A 21474-nucleotide genomic window follows, 5' to 3' on the forward strand; every position below is an offset into this window, starting at 1 on the left:
CAAAGCCACAATGCCCTAGACAAACAGCTCGCTTTACACACGTCAGAAGATGTGTGGCTTTACTCAGCTCTGCCATTGGAGATTCCTTGGTTATACACTCACCTAAAGGATTATTAGGAACACCTGTTCAATTTCTCATTAATGCAATTATCTAACTAACCAATCAATGGCAGTTGCTTCAATGCATTTAGGGGTGTGGTCCTGGTCAAGACAATCTCCTGAACTCCAAACTGAATGTCTGAATGGGAAAGAAAGGTGATTTAAGCAATTTTGAGCATGGCATGGTTGTTGGTGCCAGACGGGCCGGTCTGAGTATTTCACAATCTGCTCAGTTACTGGGATTTTCACGCACAACCATTTCTAGGGTTTACAAAGAATGGTGTGAAAAGGGAAAAACATCCAGTATGCGGCAGTCCTGTGGGCGAAAATGCCTTGTTGATGCTAGAGGTCAGAGGAGAATGGGCCGACTGATTCAAGCTGATAGAAGAGCAACTTTGACTGAAATAACCACTCGTTACAACCGAGGTATGCAGCAAAGCATTTGTGAAGCCACAACACGTACAACCTTGAGGCGGATGGGCTACAACAGCAGAAGACCCCACCGGGTACCACTCATCTCCATTACAAATAGGAAAAAGAGGCTACAATTTGCATAAGCTCACCAAAATTGGACAGTTGAAGACTGGAAAAATGTTGCCTGGTCTGATGAGTCTCGATTTCTGTTGAGACATTCAGATGGTGGAGTCAGAATTTGGCGTAAACAGAATGAGAACATGGATCCATCATGCCTTGTTACCACTGTGCAGGCTGGTGGTGGTGGTGTAATGGTGTGGGGGATGTTTTCTTGGCACACTTTAGGCCCCTTAGTGCCAATTGGGCATCGTTTAAATGCCACGGCCTACCTGAGCATTGTTTGTGACCATGTCCATCCCTTTATGACCACCATGTACCCATCCTCTGATGGCTACTTCCAGCAGGATAATGCACCATGTCACAAAGGTCGAATCATTTCAAATTGGTTTCTTGAACATGACAATGAGTTCACTGTACTAAACTGGCCCCCACAGTCACCAGATCTCAACCCAATAGAGCATCTTTGGGATGTGGTGGAATGGGAGCTTCGTGCCCTGGATGTGCATCCCACAAATCTCCATCAACTGCAAGATGCTATCCTATCAATATGGGCCAACATTTCTAAAGAATGCTTTCAGCACCTTGTTGAATCAATGCCACGTAGAATTAAGGCAGTTCTGAAGGCGAAAGGGGGTCAAACACAGTATTAGTATGGTGTTCCTAATAATCCTTTAGGTGAGTGTATATCATTTTTAGAAGAAAAATAATCATTTTCCCCCGCTGTATTGTACAGGACATTTTTTCTTTCAGCTTTGTAATAACCATCATTACCAAAGATTTAGTGACAAAAAAATATTTTTTCATGTATTGCGCTTCTATGGCAAATATTTGTAATTCAAACTTCACATTTTTTTTTCTTTCTTTTGTTGTTTTTCCTCAGTCCTTTTCCAGTGGTACATTTCCAACCCTGGTCTGGTCTTGGAAGCAATATCTTTTGGGGCCGTCCATTTCTCATCACCCTCATGTGTCATTTTCTGTGAAATTTGCTTGTCATAAATGATCAAATACAAGGCAAAATGCAAAACAGAAACGAGAGGTTTTTCTCCTAACTGTGGCTCTGTGCGCACTGACTTCATAAAAGATGCATGAGAAACACTTTCCTCTCTCAAAGGATCAACAGTAGTAGGTCTGTGCTGTTTTTTGGTCCTTTCATTAAGAACCGAAAACCGCTGTAAACCAATCAACGTTATTGTGCTTTTTTTATTGTTATTTTTCTATTCCACTTCATAGCAACCATTAAGCCCCCAAATGGAGAGCTAACAAGCACACAGGGCCCTTTCAGAGAGGAGGGGCTGGGGGGAGGGAGATTACAAGATTAAGTTCGCTAAGTAGCTCTAATCAGAACCTGGTTGGAGAGGAAGGGAAATGACTGCTGTCCACAATTATGGCCACACATGCTGCAGATAATATCATTGTGTTAAAGCCAATTACATGCTGTTACGGACACACACCATTCGCATTACATGCACCACAACACACCGAGGGTTGGTAAACTGACAGGGTAAAAAAGAGCAGGCCCTGGGAAGCTCAGTCTCCAGTTATCTTCTGTTGTATTTTTTGGCCACTGTAGCCAACTGAGACTCAGACTGTACCAGGCCATTCACCCCGCTTAACCCGCCTTTTGTTTCTGAGTGAATGTGCCACTTTATCTATACATATTAACTGTAGGGAAATGCATATTTTTGATAGCCTATCTCATTCTGTGGGTCTGCAAGCTCGGGTTGTCGGTATGTGTGTAATGCTGACAACATTAATGATATATAGGTTAGTCCATGTGTATTTTAAACTCAGATAAATAAACCCTTCTCTGGAGGATTGCTGTTTAGCCAACCTGTAGCAAAGGTGCAGGTTGTTGCCTTAATGGCTGGTATTTTCTGATACAGTTGCATCCTACACACTAGGGAACAGTGAGTGTCGCAGCTCAGTGCACTTTGTCTGTATTTTATTCTCCTCAGAGCTTCCCAATAAGGAAAGGTGTCCAACTGGTCAATAAGGCGGAGAATCATCTTTGAAACAAGTATTAGTATTTATATTTTTGATCCATTAAAAACAAAAATCTAATGTATTATTTTGTTTTTGCCCTCTCTCTCTCTCTCTCTCTCTCTCTCAGCACCCTCAACAACAACAACATCACCCTCATTCCTCTCTCCAGCTTCAACCATATGCCCAAATTGCGGACACTGTAAGTACCTTTTTTGTAATCTCCCTCAAAACTTACCCTGGTGCAACATCTAAAAGTCAGTAAGAAAAACTATATATCCGATATAAATATCAATTTTTCTTATGATTCTGTTCATCCTCTAATTCTGGGTAATGTGCCTTAAATTGTGGGTTAGTTTCGTATGTGCTTTTCAGGATTCTGTATACATCAATTCAATCATTTTGAAGTATTTTTGATAGGGTTTAATTTCTGTTAATGTGTGACTATATGTTTTGTCCATAATGGTGTCTTGGAGATGCCCTACCAACGAAACATAAAAACTTGTACCCTAGTGTGTTCTAATTTGTAAGTAGTGGAAAATGGCTTCTGACAATACATTTAAACACAATCAGATACAGGTTTGTATGAGTCAGACTTCTGATTTGGTCTCATTCATAGTGATTTAAATTAAAACCAATGTGAACAATCTTATAAATTGCAATCTGTAACTAGAGTTCGTTTCTTCCACTCTACTTTATACCCCACTGAAAAACCAACTACTTGTTATTTATGAAGAATGTACTATTTTTAAATCTTGAATATTTAGTGGCAATAATTCAGCTTTTATGTCGAGTGATGTATGGTTAATATAAGACCCTTCTGTTCCAATACAGTTTGACTGTTGCAAGATAGTTGAGGTTCACTATACTCTCAAACATGTACTTTAGGAAGCTTCCTTTTCTAAACACTCTTCCAAATAATCCAGATTTACGTGCTGTATGTTTACGATAGTTTCAGCACAATATGCAATTTCGCACTGCCTTCGACATAAACGGCATGTTCTCCTACCATAGTCTACTTCTACAGCCATGTGGTGCCAGTCCACAAAGGCCAAACCCATAGCCTTTTGCAGTTTTATTTTTATTTTTCTTGCCTCAAACCTTAATTTGTTTATTCTTGCTCCCCTGTGTCACTGCACCATATTTGCACCGTTTGACTAAAACCGCCATCAATAAGAATAATTATATACTGCGCAGCCCCACTTGAGTATTTTCCCAAGTGTGGGTGACCTTTGGTATTAACACGGGGCTCTGCAACAGTGCTGTTTTTATTAACGTGCGGCCTGCAGTTTTCTGTGGGTTATATGAATGCAGCAAGAAGAAGGGGAAAAAATAAATAATTCAGTGACCTCTTCAACACATGCAAGCACGTTTATTTTTATTTCCAGTTAGGGGATGTCACTGACCACACACTGGCATCATACTGAGAAAGAGGACATATTCTTAAATGCTGCAGTTTGAGGGGCTGGGGTTTCGGAGGTCTGGGGCCGGTTCATCACAATTTAGCATTCCCGTTCCACAGGCTGGGATAGTTCCATCTGTCATCCACTCAGACCCTTCTGCCTGGCTCTGTTTAATACAGGATTGAATTTGCCGATGCTCAGATCGCCAGCCCCCGAGTTCCCCTTGTGCAGTATTGAATTATTTGACTCAGGCTCCCAGCACGGACTTTCTTTGTATCGAATTTTCTGGCTCTAATGTCCATGAGATCCCTGTATTGAATTTGCTGCTCGTAAAAACGAATTAAATCAAAATGTTTAGAGATGTCTGTAATCCATTTAGTGGGAGGTGGGTTCCAGATTTTGATGAAATAGTTCAGCTCCCACACAGCCCCCCCCTAACCCCCAACACCTACCCACCCCCCCGATTCTCTCTCTCTCTCCCCACTATCTCATTGCAAGCACTCAATTGGAATGAATGATATCATCCCTTTGCTGCCATTCAATAAGTCTGCTAACTAAAGAAATTAAGTAGCATCCCACTGATGCAAACAGAAGTAATCAACAGTTCCATTGTCTGTCAGGGCAGATTATGTCATATAGATATTTTTTTTCTTTGTTTAGGGTGGAAATAATTGCTCCCAGCCCATATACACGCACACACACTCACACAAAGGCGCCCGTACTCTCACACACACAGACACACCTTGTATCGTCAATGTGGGTGGCGCTGTGGGTGTTTTTCCTTGTGATCGCTCTAATCCCACTCTGTGATAATTAATCCGGAAAAACAGGAAGCTATAAACTGGATTTATAATGGGAAAAGGCTCTATTAAACCTGAGCCCTGCTGTTATCTTCAATGAGTGATTTCTATCCTTAACAGAATTTGCCAGAAATTGAATTTAAAGGCTTGTATTTGAAAAGGGTGCAGTACCCCTTTGAATTGCTACTCTTTTTTTTTTCTCTTTTCCTTTTCATTTTAGTACATAGATAATGTACCTTAGCAAGACTCCTGTGATGGGAAAGATGCCAGAATGCCAAATAGCCCGACATGAACTCACTGAGAAACTGTATACTCTATGCTTTGGAGTTTGTAGGGGGAAAACTATACCAACTGACCAAATATTCCAGATGCAGGGTGTAGGCTTGAAAACATTTCTTCTTTTTCTGAAGAAGATGCTCTTTTCACAGCCTTTTCTTCTAATTGTTTTTAGGGTTGTTTGTTGACATAGACAGCTCTTACACAATGTCACAATGCCATCTTATCTGTTTGAGTTGCTGTTGACATATACTGCTGCTCATGACGTGCTTCCTAACTGCCCACAACTTCTGAAAAACACATTCTACCTATTTTTTGCCCTCCTGAATTTTGACCAAAGGATATTCATATGCTGACTTGGGATTTAATATAATATAGCATCTTCACACCCTCCAATGGGATTGTGCAGATCGTATCATCTAAGCCTTGGATACGAAACGTTTTCTTGAGGTTCACTTCCAAGTGGCCGTGACCTCAAATCAGGCTGACGGCTGTTTCTGTGCTATAGGCTGTGTCACCCTTTGTGTGTCATCTCCATGGATGGCAAGAATATAAGTGTGTGTGTGTGTCTCTCCCCCCAGGCGCCTGCACTCAAACAACCTGCACTGTGACTGCCACCTATCCTGGCTGTCCGACTGGCTGCGTCAGAGACGAGGAATCGCCCCCTTCACGCAATGCATGGCCCCCGCCAATATGAGGGGCCTCAATGTACCTGACGTTCAGAAGAAGGACTTTATCTGCACAGGTAAGCGAGTCGCAACCAGACTAGCCAAGCTTCTCCTCCTCCTTCATTGTCATCCTCAATTTTAACAACTTCCTCAAATTTTCGGGCTCTTGCTATCAGTTTGGAGCGGTACTGACACATGGGGTCATAGAAACACTCAAAGAGCCAGCATCTGCATCTTCATAACAGAACAGTGTGGCCCGGGAGAGCCACATAAATCCCTAAAGTTAAGAGACCCTATAGGTGGCCTGGATGTTTTGATTTTGTAACGCTGAGAGCTGGTTTCTCCTTCATCAGAAATAGTGCAGTGAACTTGCTCAGCCACATCCCGGCTTGTTGTTTTCATCACATAAAAATAAAGGTTGTTGACATGTTATAATATATTAGGGAGCGATACAGTCTACAGCATTTTTCTTTTTCAGTTTTTTATATATTTCGAGTAATGGTGGGAATGTGACATCCTTCTAAATGATTATTTTTAAATGGATTTAAAAAGTCATCATGCTATAAACACAGATAATTGTCTCTATATCTACCAGAGATAGATAGACATCCCATACTTACATAAAACTGAAGCTTTTATGGATTTATGCAGGGATATTTTATACTAAATGTATTTACATATAATAACTCACTAATTGTGTTGTGTATGCCAGTCTGCTACTAGTGGTTATATAGTGATGATTGACCAACTGTTTTTTTTAGTTTTTGTAATGTAATTGTACACCATCAGTGCACAAAGAAGAATGTACATTACATCAAATAGTTGTTCTTCATGGTGTGTTCTCAGCCACTGCCTTGTGTTTATTAATTACAAAGCAGAAGGGCTAAATATCTACACATTTCGCTGGTGTTGCAGTTGGTTATTATTCTTGTTCTATAAATCACCTGCAGAATGTGCTTCGGGCAAGCTGCTGAAAAATGGTTGCTGGAATAGCTCTCTAATAAATGCGCCAATAAAACCCAATAAAGAATAAAAGAAAGCCCTTAACGAGTGATTATTGTGCTGCAATGCAGAATGGAACAGCAATTGCGGAGACAAGCATTTCAAAAACAGGACGCCATTGACGTCTTCCTGAGCTGGGCAGATTAGCATTTTTCCAAAGGGGCAGAGTTGGTCACCCCCATTACTGTGTGACTGGTTACCCACCAGTGACCCCATGTCTTTTAGTCGCCAGTTGAGTTCAAGTCGGTTTAAATCCTGTCACTTGGGCCATTTCCCTGGGTGTTAGATTTTGACTATTTCTTACCTGTGCTGGTTACAAATAAAGATTAAAAACCCTGCTCTCTCCTGCCCAGGTCTCCAGGTGTCCGAACCACACACCTGCAGCGCCCAGGCGTCCTCCTGCCCGTCCACCTGCACCTGCAACAACAACATCGTGGACTGCCGGGGCAAGGGCATCACGGAGATCCCTGCCAGCCTACCCGAGGGCATCGTGGAGATGTGAGTGGCCTGCCAGCATCCCTCTTCCACCTGTAGCCTTTGGTTCTCTCCCTGCCCACACACACCCTCTTCTACTCCTGCACCTGCTTCTACATTTTCTCCACTTTCTCCTCCTCTATCTTCTCACTTAGCACCACTATCCCAAGATAGGTTCAGTATTTATAGAAACCTAATTTCACTGCCCTCAGGCACAGAAGTCAATTAGTCTTTTAAGAGCAGTGTACCTATTTGAATATGCATTGAGTAGTGGACTGATGTATGAATCTTCTCTGTTTCTTTTGGCAACATTGGCATATCCTACTCTTCTCATTTGTGGTTTTTTTTTAACACACCACCTGTGATAGTAGTCATGAACCCCTATTAGAAATGGAACAGTCCATCTGTAATATTAGGTCATGGAAAGGTAACCACTAACTTACCTTTGGAGGTTAACTGGAATCTTGAGGGGGATAAAAAAGAGTAGACTTTTGTCTACTTCCATTTTGCAATGTCTGACAGGGAAATAGTTATAACTGACTTCCATCTTCATATTTGAATCGATGCAGAAACCTCAGTATTAATCTTGGTCTAGGATATCAGTACATCAGCTTTTAGAGCTTTTTTCGAAACCCCACACAACTCCAGTGGAAAGCAGAATGGTTTATCACTTAAGATTGAAACCTTAACACATTTGCAACACGAGTGCAAAACACAGTGGGAAACCTCAGCATCAGTGTTCTGGTTAAAGGCTGCTTCCTGAGTCTATGTATGAAGGCCCAGCCGACTGCAAACCACTCTTTTCTTTAATACGTGGAACAATTCCTGTTGCTTTGCAGCTATAGTTTAAAAATAAGGAAGTCTTCCACTCAATATTAAATTGGGTTGGAAGTGCAACACACTTCATCATAGCATCTGGCTCCTGTTTGCCAAAGCAGGAGGCCAGTGACCCTGGGAAGGACAGAGCAGAGCGATTAGAAGTCAATCAGATACGGAGGCAGGTTTCTCAGTTTTTCTTGCTACCAGTTTCACACAGCAGTCCACAGTAAAGGGCTGCGACTTCATAGGCCAGGCCTGCCAGGCTGTGTACCTGCATCCCTGTACTAAGCGTCCATTGATGAACTGAGGAACTTGAATGCAGTTGACTGACCCAACCTATTCTTCTGATTTTATTATCTGATATACATATTTCCAATTTGTATTGACTTTACCAACCTGATATTATATTTGTATTGTTTGTCTTCTATATTTGGACTTTTATACACTTATGGATGAAAAAGTAGGACTGAAATTAAGCACAAACATTCTGCAGAAGAAATGCTTTCAATTCCTAATCATCACACATTTTCTGTGAATTTCAATTAGATTTCTTAGCGGGAAAATCATTTTATAGCTCCCTCTGCGTCACCCACCCTTTAATAATAAAACCCTGTGCACACTCGGCAGTCTCCTCTCCTCGTCAGCACCCAGCCTTTCATTTGTCAGCTTTTCCATGCTAACGGATCGCTGAGATACCCTGGGACCAGGATGGATTGGGACGTCAGGGCAGCGCTGGGTGGCGAATCGCTCAGCAAGACGAATGGGCCTGTCCTCTCCCATGGAAACGTGTCCCCCGGAACCCTCTACCTCCTTCTCCTCTCTCTGTCTGGGGACCGTCTGTCAGACGGCCCGGCTAATGAAGAGGCTGCAAAAAGCAGGCCCCACCCCCGCACGCAGGGAGAGATTCATCACTATGTGTCCACTCTCACTGACCCGCCCCGGCTGGCAGCTTCATACATCACAGGACAGCCACTCGACCACCGCAGCTCCCATGTTATGTTAGACATGGGAAAAAGAAAGCCAAAATACCAGGATGTGCCCTGAGCTTGTGGGAACAGGCTGGAGGAAGCAGACGGGGGCTCCGTTGCAATTGTACTGCAGAGTTTCACACACACATCATTTTAGAGCAAACACTGGAAACACAACGTGGTGTACGGTCACTTCCTTCTATCCTGTATCATCCAAATCATAAAGAGATGCAATGTTTAGAAATTCAACTTATCTCCTGAAATGCACTCTAGTTGTGTTGGGTTTTTGTTGAATTCAATATAGCTAAAGTCTGCTTTTTTGATTGTGTGTTTGTTGTAGGGTGTTCAGACACAACTTCAAATGTCTGCTTGTTGTTGCGAGTTCATTTCAGTCCTCCAGGCCAAAGAGAGTTAAGGCAATCGATGCTTTCTGTGATAAATGCATTCTTGCTAAAATATTAAGGAGTCTTTCTGGGACCTGATGGTAGTGCAGTCCCCACTATTGGTGCATAAAGTTAGTGCGAGCTAGTGTAGGGGCACAGTAGCATTGGGATTATAAGAAACTACAGTTTTTTTTTCTCTCATTTTATTTATTTTTTACTTCCAGCCGCCTTGAGCAAAACCTGATCAAGAGCGTTCCAGCGGCAGCTTTTTCCCCATACAAGAAGCTGAAGAGAATGTGAGTACACTTGTTTGGGGTGGGGGGAGGGTAAATAAATACACCTAAACAGGGTTCGCTCTCCATTTAGTGGGGCTGGCGGCCCAGTGTGGGCGCACACGCTCAGGGCCTGGCTGGCGATTATTACCCTGTCACACGGAATGCATTTGCAGCAGCCTCAGTGAGCGCTGCCTCTTAAATAATTCAGCCCGCAGTCTCACAATGTGAAAATTTTATGTGCCGGGGGCACTTGCGGCTTGTACTCAGTGGGCCCTTCCACATAACATTTTTGAGCTAGGCCAGCGAGTGGGTGGGGAGGGTTATAGACAGGGTTATTATTAACCTCATTCACTTACTTATTTATTTTTAATCTTTATTCCTAAATTATCAAATTGTATATTACTCTGCCCCAGCACTTTCATTTAGGAGTGTCTTATTTATTAATCATGATACTACTTTACCATTATCCATGTATACATTTATTGGAACCATGGACGGTTTGTAAACACCATGTCTTTAGTCAAGAAGATGTCGGTTAGTTAGTACCAGAATAATACTCTCTTAAATGTAATTATTCCAAACTATAAAATATTTACACTTGTAATTTGCCCCACATACTCTGAAGTGTGAAGGACATGAATTTCTTATAGACTTTCAGTGGAGCTGTGTTGGTTGAATGTCTCCTCCCTCTTTGTGACTGTAATGTGCGTTTTGTCATTTCAGAGACCTCAGTAAGAATCAGATTTCGGAGATTGCTGCCGATGCCTTCAACGGGCTTCGCTCCCTGACCTCCCTGTGAGTGTCCATACAGTGCGCCAATGCTGGACTGGGCCGGCCTTTCCCCTGGGAGCCTTAAACTCCTTTTATTTGCCTTTTATTTGCACAAACTTGCTCTATACAGTGGTATTATCAATATAATAACCCTCATAAAACACCATTACAGTTCATGCCACTACTGAAAGCTGCTGATGTTATGAAAAACACCAAAAACTAGTGACAGTCCCTTAATAGATTGTAAATTCTTTCATCCTTATGGAAAATGTATAAAGTCTGAAATGAATAAAAACTGGGGAAGAATGCTCGAATGATTGTATGGGACAACAAAGATATATTATGAAGCATTATTCCCCTTCTCAGACCTAGTCATTACGTTCATGGTCTCCAACAGGGTTTAAGAGCTTGAAGCCCTCGTTAAGCACTTAAAGCCATGTCTCCGAATTTGAACGGTAACAGTTTGTGCTCGGTCTTGCCCTGTTTCAAACATTGGTCAGGTGTATTTACTCAGAAACCAGGCAGTCAAGCACGCCAACTCGCACGCTGGAAACACGCACACCGACGGGCTCTCACACTCGGTCTACCCTGCTCTCGCTCAAACACAGCCCTTGTCGTGAAAGGGATGAATTTGTACTAGTTATGTAAGACTCTTTCTCTTTAAATAGCAGCCAGCAGTTGTACGCTAAGTGCAGTATGGGACCTGAGCGGTACAGAGGGTCCCCCGATGCCTACAGCCAATACCCTGTTCTCTGACACCCGTGGCAACTGAGCTGTCTTTCTGTGTCCCCTTTTGGCAGGGTGCTATATGGGAACAAGATCGCCGAGATCCCCAAGGGCCTCTTTGATGGACTGGTGTCTCTTCAACTGCTGTGAGTGACTTGTCAAGCTTTATTTGTTATTTTTCAGGGCTGGGTAGAGGTGGGAAGTGGTCAGAAATTAACTGAAATGCAGGTCAGTGGGCTGGTAATGGTTCTTGTTACTGACGATGCTTCTGCTGCCCAGCCAGGATGTGTGTACTGTAGTAGATTGGATCATCGAGGGGTCGCTTGTGTTTGACCTATATGGAGTGGTACAGCAAAGCCAAAGTGATCCCTCTTTACTCATAAAGAGAGTCACAAACATCAAGAATTTAAGTGTTTTCACCAAAGACCCCTTAAGGGTTAGAAATGGGCTAGGATTGTTTTTTTTTTTTTTTTTTCATTTAACTAAGAAAAACTAAGGATTGTCAGGTACAGCAAACCATCTGGACCCTTTTCGACTGTTTTGTGTGTGTTCCTTTAGAGAAACTTATGGCTACCAGCCCACGCATATAAGTACTTACCTGTGCTCGACGGTTGTATATCTAGCTTCACTCGTTCACTCGACCAGTCTTGAATGATTTATAACTCGGCAAACGAATCATGAAAAAAGTGTCTAACAAAGCAGAGAGTCTGGATTAGTATGTCTCCCTTCCTCATCCCCACTTCTTCCCCAACAGCATGCTGTCCAGATGTGCTGTGAAGGGATAGACGGAACATGTAATAACCAAAATTCTCTCTACTTGGCATAGTATCAGTCCAGGCAGATATTGGAAGTGAATGTGAAGACGATTTGTAATTAATTCGACATTTTGCATGAGTTGGCAGGAAATGTGCAAACAGGAAGTAGGATGTGTTACCAAACTAGGCCACTGAGGTGTAAGGATTTATCTTTTATTTTTACTAACTGGAAGGGTAGCCATAAGACCTTTTAATTGCAGGGCATACATCTCTTATGAATGGGAGTGGGAATTACTGCGAACATTTTATTTTCACTGCTGCAAGAAAAAACGCAAAGCCACACCTGACCGTTCATTATCCTGGACATCAGCAAAATAGGGCAATTAGGGATGATCCAAAAACAGATTGACAAGTGAAAATGAGAAGTGTTTTCTATACGGCATTTAATTAGTGACCGCATCATTAGCATTTAAATAGAAGCCAACTACGGAGCTTGTCTGTCATGCATCATTATGTAGATGTATACATTGATATGTAACTCAGATGCAATTATGTAATCTTCTAATCCTGGGAACAGGCAAGCAGTACACAGAAATAGCACTATTTGCATTTTGACATTTAGTCCAGTGTAAAGATTTCTGTGTTTTCACTGGTCTGTGGAGATAAACAGTATTATTTCCCAAGGAAACTGTAAACCTCTTAAAAGAACAGGAAGTTATTATTAAAATTAAGAGCACTTCATAATTTGGATTTCCTCTTTGAGGCTTGGCCATATCAGTCTAGTCAACTATATCAGTGATTCATAACTCCTTCAGTTTAGTAATTAAATCAGGCTTATTTTAATGGTCTTGCTCCAGAGAAATATTGGTTTTAAGTTATTTGCAGTCAGTCGGTGAAACTCAAATGTTTCCTGCCCCCTCCCTCCCCCAGTTCAATTAGTCCACTCTGTGAGAACTCTAATGATGCAAAATGTGTTTATTCTGCAACAAATACTCATCGCAAAGCCTTTCAATGATTAAGGGAGCTTTGTCAGTTGCCTGGCAGGCTGAAAGGGTAAGCTGGTATTGCATTGATGGTTTGTGATCGTAGAGTTCACAACTGCAACATCTCACACTCAAGTACTATGGCTAATGTCCACACAAAACTAAGCCCAATGAATCCTAGCCAATTTCAGACTACATAATTCTTCTGAAAGCTGTTGCCACCTGCTGAAAAATTGACCTGAAGAATAGCAGGAAATTAAATTTTCTGTCCAGTGCTGAGAATAACCATCTATTGTTTTAATGTTTTTGGCTTCATGGCCAGAGGAAATGTGTCCTTGGCAGTCAGGCACTGGCCAACTAACAGACGAACGTTTTTTCATTATTTTTAGTACTGCTTTCATTGCATGACAGAGAAATAAGCAGCTCTCCTGACAGTTACGGCAGGTTCATAAAGCAGTGAAGAGTATGTTTCTTCTGGTATCTCTGACCCTCTTCATGTAAAGCAGTCAGGGAACTGCAAATCCCACTTGTTAATATGAATAAGGCATGCCTCTTAGAACTGGATTGAAATCATCGTTGTTCCTCCTAGAGTGTGGTCTGCTTTGGTCAATAAGAGCCACAGGTCTTCTGTTTTTTCTTCCAGCTGCACTTTCAATTACATAAATTAAAAGTGCAGTTGAAGCCTTTTCCAAGGGCCTTGAGCAGGTGCTGAGTTTAAGAGACTTCTATGACTGGACTGTGTCTGTCAAGGACTGGAGTCTGAAGATTTGTTTTTTTTTAAAGGAGTTCAAAACAGCAGCCCTCACATCGAGGCAGTTTGAACGTAACACAACCGCCAGGCACAAAACAGAGCCCACACAGACATGGGAGTTTCTGGGTCTTGGCCTTGAGCACAGATATTCTCCTGCTGAAAGACAGATATCTCTACCTCAGGAGTTGATTTTAAGCAACTTCTGTGAACATTGAATAACCTTTTATGTTTTAATGTTGGAGGGATGAGGAGCTGTGCAGTTGCAGCTGATGATTCAAATCCTCTGGGTTTTGTGTAGGTTGGCCAAACAATATATAGAACTGCAGGGAGCAGGACCTAATAATCTCCTGTTGAGTGTGACAAAAGTAAGCAGAGTGACCCCTGAACTCTGTTCAATACATAATCTGGACAGCTGGGTTTTTTGTAACAATCTGTGTAAACAATATGACTGCCAACGAACAAGACTGTAGACAAGGTAAAAATTGCCACAGCACGCTGTCTGAATCTGTCACTCAGTGAAAAGCTATAAGTCTCTATAAAGTAAATTAAACTTTACTGGCCAGCTTGGAAAAGGCTTTAATGCTGGTAAATGTTGAACAGTGTATTATGCATCCATGACTCTATTTATTTTTAATTAACTCAAGACAATTTTTTTCTGAAAATGAATTACACAAAAATGTCAGATATACACCCACTCATGTTCGAAAGTACAGAGGAGATGTTTTACAGACAATAGATACGTGAAGGATACTTACTTGAAACATCACTTCATGGGTGTGTTATTGAAAGAATTGAAAGACAGTGTTTCAAGATCTACTGTGTAAGTCTTCAAGATCGACCGATAGAGCAAAATGTTAGGGGCCTAGGGTATTTGTCTGAAACCCTTTGAGTTAAATCTCTTCCTAGTATGGGAAAAAGACAGTCCAACACTGTATTCCTACAGCTCTCTCTCATTGTCTTTGGTGTCCTTTGCTGGAGGATTTATACTCTCAAATGCACAAGAACATAATTCTGCATGCTCACGTAATGACTAGCACGTACACAAGGCTGAGCTTTGTGTAGCCAAATGGATCTCCCAAACTAGATCACTGCTTTTCCAAATTAAGGAAAATACCACTGCCCAAAGGAAATTGCGCTCATTTTCCATGCTGGAAACATATGGCCTCGACTTGAGATTGGACTTCTGAGTGTTGCATCGTTAAACTTGGTCAATGCGTATGGCATGTCCGCCGATTCATTTCCTTCACAGCAGGGCTCCTAAGCTTTCGTCCTGGAGGGTTGTGGACCAGCAGGTTTTACAGGCCCAGTTATATCGTTATCTGCGTTAGACCTGGGAAAAGGGATCAGCTGGTCTGCTTAAGTGGATAATTAGTCTACATTTGAGTTCAGATGGAGGGGAAAAAGCAGAAAACACAGAGTCAATTCCACCTTCCTGTCCAGGGTGACTGCAGTCATTGAGGATATTGTTCATAAATCACACTTCAGGTTCCCCCGCTGTTCCTTTGTGCCGTATTCATTAACTTAATGAGTTGCTGCAGTTTTTGAGGCATCTCCTTTCTCGTGCAGACTGCTGAATGCCAACAAGATCAACTGCCTCCGAGTGAACACCTTCCAGGACCTGCAGAACCTCAATCTTCTCTCGCTCTATGACAACAAGCTCCAGACAATCAGCAAGGGCCTGTTCACCCCCCTGCGCTCCATCAAGACCCTGTGAGTAGCCCTGCGCTCACCCCCACTCACACACCTGTCAGCTGTGTCCGTTTTCTTGTTCCTTCGCATGTTTGTCTAATAAATGTCCTCTTATTAATATTATTATGAGCAGAGAGGAATTCCATCTTTCCTTTTTGTTAAATATTCCAGCAGGTTAACATGAATCGAGAATTGTAAACTGAGTATAAAAGGAGGACAACGGGGCTTTGTATTCCCACATGTCCTGTTTGTAATATCTGCATGGGGCGCAGGCAGAGTGCTGGTATTGAAAGTGTACTGAAGCTATGTGGCTCTGTCTCTCTCGGTCTCAGACACTTGGCTCAGAACCCCTTCGTGTGCGACTGTCACCTCAAGTGGCTGGCTGACTTCCTGTTCAACAACCCCATCGAGACCAGTGGGGCACGCTGCAGCCACCCTCGCCGTCTGGCCAACAAGCGCATCAGCCAAGTCAAGGGCAAGAAGTTCCGCTGCACAGGTATAGTGACTCCTTATAATTCCCCTGCCCCGTCCTCGTGCGGTCTTCTTGATCTAGGGCAGTGACGTGACAATGCCCTGTTACACTCTTTTTTTTACTGAAATCCCCAGTATCTGCTGCGACTCTCCACTTTTTGGGGCGTTGGAGGGGGGGGCTTGCCCGGCCTCTCCCTCCCTCTCTCTCTCAGTCCAGCCTGCGCCCGGCTTCCTGGCTGCTCTGTTTTGGCTGCTCCTCTCGCCCTCACTCTGCCTCACTCTGCCTCTCGTCCAGCTGTCTCTTGTGCTTGATCTAACCATGTGCCGCCGCCAGCACTCGCTCCACATGGTTCCGTCAAGCACCAGGGACCGCTGGACACTCGCACGCAGCATAACATTCTGGGATAGCTTCTGGGGTCTTCGCCACAAGAGAAAAGGTGACAACAAAAACTCAGACATGAAACAAAAAAGAAAATGGGGTACTGGGATTAGGTTTTGTTTATTATTATTATTATTATTATTATTATTATTATTATTATTATTGTTATTATTATTATTATTATTATTATTATTTTTGTTATGTTGGTAAATGTCTTGCTTTTTGACGTCGTCCTGCATTATTTTCCCATGGACCATCTCTCTATCGGCAGTGTTACATCGTAGTTAATGGGCTCACCAGTGGTGTACTTGTAATAAGCCCCGCCTGTATTGCTTATCTACAGCTTAAAGTTGGCCACCTCTTTTGTTCTGGTGGTATTGTGTGTCCCCCGCAGAGACGAGCCTTTGAGTTCCACCTAAGGGTTCTACGTTTTTTCAAGACTCGATCATTTTGTTCACATCAAGGAACAAGCACAGGATACAAAGCTATTACCATTTCAGTGATAGGAGCTCTGTTGCCAGTGTTGTAGGTCTGGCTTCCTCCACAAAGTAAAGCAAAGGTCAATACACCTGAGATTTGTTGTGGAATCTTTCAAAATCCTTGTCCTGTTCTAGTGGGCCTTGTTCCTGATTCAGCTGAAGGATCTTCCCCAGGTTTTGAGTTCACCTAGGTCTTAGTATGTGTGTGTACGTATGTGGCGCTCTCCAAAGATACATGTGCAGTATACAGACACCTCTTTTAGCAATTATGGACCGTAAAATGATGCTCAGCTCCTCTCCCAACCTCCCCCAGGCACTGAGGACTACCGTGCCCGCCTGAGTGGCGAGTGCTTCCAGGACCTTGTGTGCCCAGAACGCTGCCGCTGTGAGGGAACCGTGGTGGACTGCTCCAACCTCAAGCTCACCCGTGTGCCTGCTCATCTCCCAGAACACACCACGGACCTGTAAGAACACAGAAGCGTCCTCATTTTGAAATGATCAGCCCTCAGCTGGTTAAGATTGTCTGTTTATGCCAAGCGGGGCGAGTTTGCTTGACAAGGCCATTGTGTTTGTGGAGATGTACCCATGGTACAATATTTGGTGAGAATTTTAACCTCAATCTCAAACTTACCTCTCAATGGCCCAACACTAACAGGGATGTGGACAGTTTCCCCTTAGCTTGGCTCTCAAGTTCAATGCTGATGCACAAAGTTCATTAGCACATTTAATTAAATGTGCCATTTAAGGGAAAAGCTGCTGTACATACTAGTAGTCAATACTGGTGTTTTAACTGGCTTACAAACACAGGGCTTTTTTGCACTCTTCAGATTCCAGCAATAACCATAACAGACTCATATTGCGGAATTATGATTTCTACTATCCCTCATTTTATGCCTGCTAAATTTCACAAGAGACATTTTGGGATATGAAAAAAAATACAGGCAAACCAAGAAAGCAATGGCATTGAATATGTTGTCATTAGGCGTCCGTCTGACCTTTAAGAAATAACTAGCACATTGTAAATAGTGTGCCTCCTAATTCTCCTGCCTCTCCGACAATGCCTATGTCAGCTTTAACAATAGCAATTCAAATGCCTGGTCTTCTCCTAGGTCGTTAGCTCTTCAGCCATCAGCCGTCTCCCAGAGCACCAGCCTTTGAAAAACACTAAGTGCTGTCCTTCTTGATGCAGCAGAGGGCATTTTCATTTATTGTATTTTATTTTTATTTTTTATGTGTCTTCCAATTCCATCATTGATTCCCATACTTCACAGAGAGTCTCTCCCATGGTGTCACTCTGCAACCGCTGTTATAGGCAGTAAAATGTCACTTATTTATAGAGGTTTATCCGAAGAATGTTATGAACTACCACTTTCATGTCTGGATAACTTTCCCAAGGCACACGGTGTCAAGGGAAATTATGAAAGGTCATATCCAAGGAGTTCAATTTGCTGCTCATATCCTAGCCATCCATTGCCTGACTCAGGAGTATTTTTTTATTTTATTTTTTTTAACTCAATATTTATTAGAAACGTCCACCTCCGCTGGTCCTCTGAGACTTTTGATCGAAATGAGGGGTTCAAATCCTGCCAATGAGAAAGTAGTTCAGGAAGAGAACAAGAGTGTTTCTTTTTCTTGCCACCGAGCGGCCAATATAAACTGGTTAATGCTGAACTGGAATCAAAATGTCACATATTTGCATCGAGTTCTACAAAGATGTGGCTTTTGGTTAAACATGATGACATTATATGAAAAATTATATATGCGAGGATAATTTTTCTGTACATGAGGAATTTCATTTCTAAGCAAAATGGTCTTTTTATAAATAAACTCTCGTGTGACAGCCAGAAACGTTTTTACCTAAATCAATACTAGTGCGCCAGCATACTAGTTTTCTTTGAATAGTGTGGTATTTTGCTATTATGACAAGGTTAGTTAGAATTATTGGGTCCAACGTTATTGCTTTTTTATTCTTTTTGTATAAGGGAATGGGTTCTGTACTCCTCGTGTCAAATATACTGAAGTCTTACCTTTTAAGTTAAAAAATAAAACAGTTGAGCTGGCTGTTTCCACACAACGCGGCAGTGTGTCTGTGAGTGCTGACACTGTTATTCTAATGCTATTAACCTCTGTGCTGATCTTTGTCTCTCTCCTTCTCCTCCACAGGCGGTTGAACGACAATGAAATATCAGTCCTGGAGGCCGCAGGGACCTTTAAGAAGCTCCCCAACCTGCGCAAGATGTATGAACAATTTGTTTTGCTTTTACCGCCAAAATCGCTTTTAGCTGAATTGTTGTGCAGCAGTATTGCGTGTCATGTGGTGTTTTATGTCAACACATTTAAACACAAGCATAATAGGGTGTAGGACACAAGTTGGGGGGGGTTAGAGAATATACCGAATACTGCATCCCAACCTTTTCCTTTTCAGAGCATACAGGATAATTTACTTTCACGGGAATGTTTGCATCACCCGCTACTAAGATGAAAAGCGCGAGGTCGCCGCAAAACAAGTGTAGTGATTTATCAAGCATGAAATTGCTTACCATCTAGCACTGTCACTCAGTAATAAATTGGCAACATCTAAACTTCCTCCAGCATTTTAGGCAACCGCGGATTCCCATCTGGTTGTACATCACAGGGTCGTTGTGCTGGATATCAGTCGAATCACTGCACTTGAAGGGTCAAGCTCATTTTTTCCCTGCCAGATTTCATAGTGGAAATGCTTTAGGGTCTGTTTTATAAGTACGCATGCAGCGAAACCCATCTCGAACAACGCAATCGGATTGATGTCTACTTGTCAGTACTAGTGTCCTTTCCCAGGGTCTGAAGGTTATGTTTAGATTGCCCTGACTTACCTGCTTTGCGGTCTGAGACTTCAAGATGGCGGTCAAGTCGAATTAGGACACACTGAGTAATCAACACCCCAAGCACTGGCCAATTACAGAATATTCCTTCCTCCAGAGATAATTATGTATGGTGTACAGTTAATGCTTCAAGGTAGAGCTTAACTATAGCAGACCTGCACCTTTTCAGTGTATACGGTTTGTGATAGGACTCTATTTAATCTATTTTTTATTGATATGTTATAACATGATGTATAACCAAAGATGCTGTTCTTATTGCTGCTACTCAGTTGTAGCTGTTCTTTTACTCTATTCTGTGACTGTCAAGTAATTAGAGTACACACCCAGACCTCAGCATCCCTCACCCGGCATTTAATTATTTGTGTTGGTGGAGGGCGGGGGGGACCACAAGATTGTCCTAATGCCCCTCTCTCCTCTCTCCACAGTAACCTGAGCAATAACAAACTGCTGGACATCCGGGAGGGGGCCTTCGATGGGGCAGGGGGCGTCCTGGAGTTGCTGCTCACAGGGAACCAGCTGACGAACTTGCATGGGCGCATGTTCAAAGGGCTTATCGGACTCAAGACACTGTGAGTGCACGGTCCGGTCAACTCCACGTATAGATCTGCTGCCGTCTGCTCCCTAAACCCCAGTTTGATAAAGTATATATGTTAGTGTCGCTCATTTATTTGTTCAACTGCATTTGTGTGCATATAGTAGGGCTTGCGATTAGTTCCAATTGCTGGGTTTACCTGGAAAATAGCAACGTAAATAATACACACCCTGCATTTGTCCTGCCGATTTATTTTTAGATTAATCTTTGAGCAGTCTGGAAAGCTTATTGCTTCCCTTGATTGCCTTAAATTAGCCTATTCAGAAAAAAGTAAAGGCACACTGGTAAATAAAATGCAATAATGTTCCGTCTATATTCAATTTACTAGAGCTCTTGCGTCCCAGGGAGCCAGTTCCTAAATTGAATTTGCTGTCTTTCAGTTCCCTGTTGTTTGTAGGGCTTATATCATTAAACTTGCTGGCTTTCATACTTTCATTATGGAGGGCTCTGGTTTGCATTTGCCAGCTTCTTGTCAGTGGGACTCTGCTGCTGAGCTGGTTGTCTTCCCGTTCTCTGCTCCCTAGCGTCTCTCTAGAGCCCCAGTGGGGGATCTGCCTGTATCAGAAAGCAGGATTGCAGCCAGTGTGCAGATGTTTGAATCAGCTGGTCCCGACAGCCAGGCCCATGACTACACTCTCGGTTTCACCACCTAAACCACAAATGAATGCTGGCGGTGCACTTTTTACAGACCCCCCCCCCCCCACACACACACCCCCTTCTCATTTGGCCTGCTCTCCAAAACAAACTTGAAATAATGAAATCTAGAACATTCTAATGACACTAACAAGACAAACATCGCTTCAGTTACTGATTCCTGTGGCTCAGGCGCCCGGCTTCGTTCCCCTAATCTGAACTCAAACTCTTCTCTTTTTCTACTGCGGCTAAAAACACGGCTTCTACAAACTGTGCTTTAAAGGGTTTATGGCTAATAGTATTACCCATGTCAATGTAATACTTCTGATTCTTAAAACCAGGTTAAAAAAAATTAAAAGGGTGGGATTGCCATACTGAATGTATCGGGGTAAGCATTCATAAGAGTTGACATACAAGTCAAAGCCATTATGTGACCCATATCTCTCTCCCCACTGATGTGTGTGTGTCCGTGTTTGTGTGTGTCATGTTGCAGGATGATGAGGAGTAATCTGATCAGCTGTGTGGATAACACAACCTTCACAGGGCTGAGCTCGGTGCGCCTGCTGTCTCTGTACGACAACCGCATCTCCACCATTGCGCCCGGGGCCTTCAGCACTCTGCACTCGCTCTCCACCATGTAAGACACCCTCTCCCTCACACTGTCACTCCCTCTGCCCTACTCTCCTCCTATCAATCAAGAGAA

The 21474-nt window shown here is 42.7% G+C and overlaps 1 protein-coding gene across 3 annotated transcripts in view; it reads left to right on the forward strand.

The window, feature by feature from the left end:
- slit3 (slit homolog 3 (Drosophila)) overlaps positions 1 to 21474 on the forward strand; it is a 161664-nt gene that overhangs the window by 111211 nt on the left and 28979 nt on the right. For all 3 annotated transcript variants that reach the window (XM_066716503.1, XM_066716504.1, XM_066716505.1), the window contains 12 exons: positions 2744 to 2815; positions 5674 to 5837; positions 7116 to 7260; positions 9631 to 9702; positions 10405 to 10476; positions 11253 to 11324; positions 15234 to 15377; positions 15689 to 15852; positions 16999 to 17149; positions 18849 to 18923; positions 19972 to 20115; positions 21265 to 21408. In XM_066716503.1, the coding sequence (XP_066572600.1) occupies positions 2744 to 2815; positions 5674 to 5837; positions 7116 to 7260; positions 9631 to 9702; positions 10405 to 10476; positions 11253 to 11324; positions 15234 to 15377; positions 15689 to 15852; positions 16999 to 17149; positions 18849 to 18923; positions 19972 to 20115; positions 21265 to 21408 (1419 nt within the window). The remainder of the gene's footprint in view (positions 1 to 2743; positions 2816 to 5673; positions 5838 to 7115; positions 7261 to 9630; positions 9703 to 10404; positions 10477 to 11252; positions 11325 to 15233; positions 15378 to 15688; positions 15853 to 16998; positions 17150 to 18848; positions 18924 to 19971; positions 20116 to 21264; positions 21409 to 21474) is intronic.

Source organism: Amia ocellicauda, chromosome 11 (genome assembly GCF_036373705.1).
Source record: "Amia ocellicauda isolate fAmiCal2 chromosome 11, fAmiCal2.hap1, whole genome shotgun sequence".
Taxonomy (NCBI): Eukaryota; Metazoa; Chordata; class Actinopteri; order Amiiformes; family Amiidae; genus Amia; species Amia ocellicauda.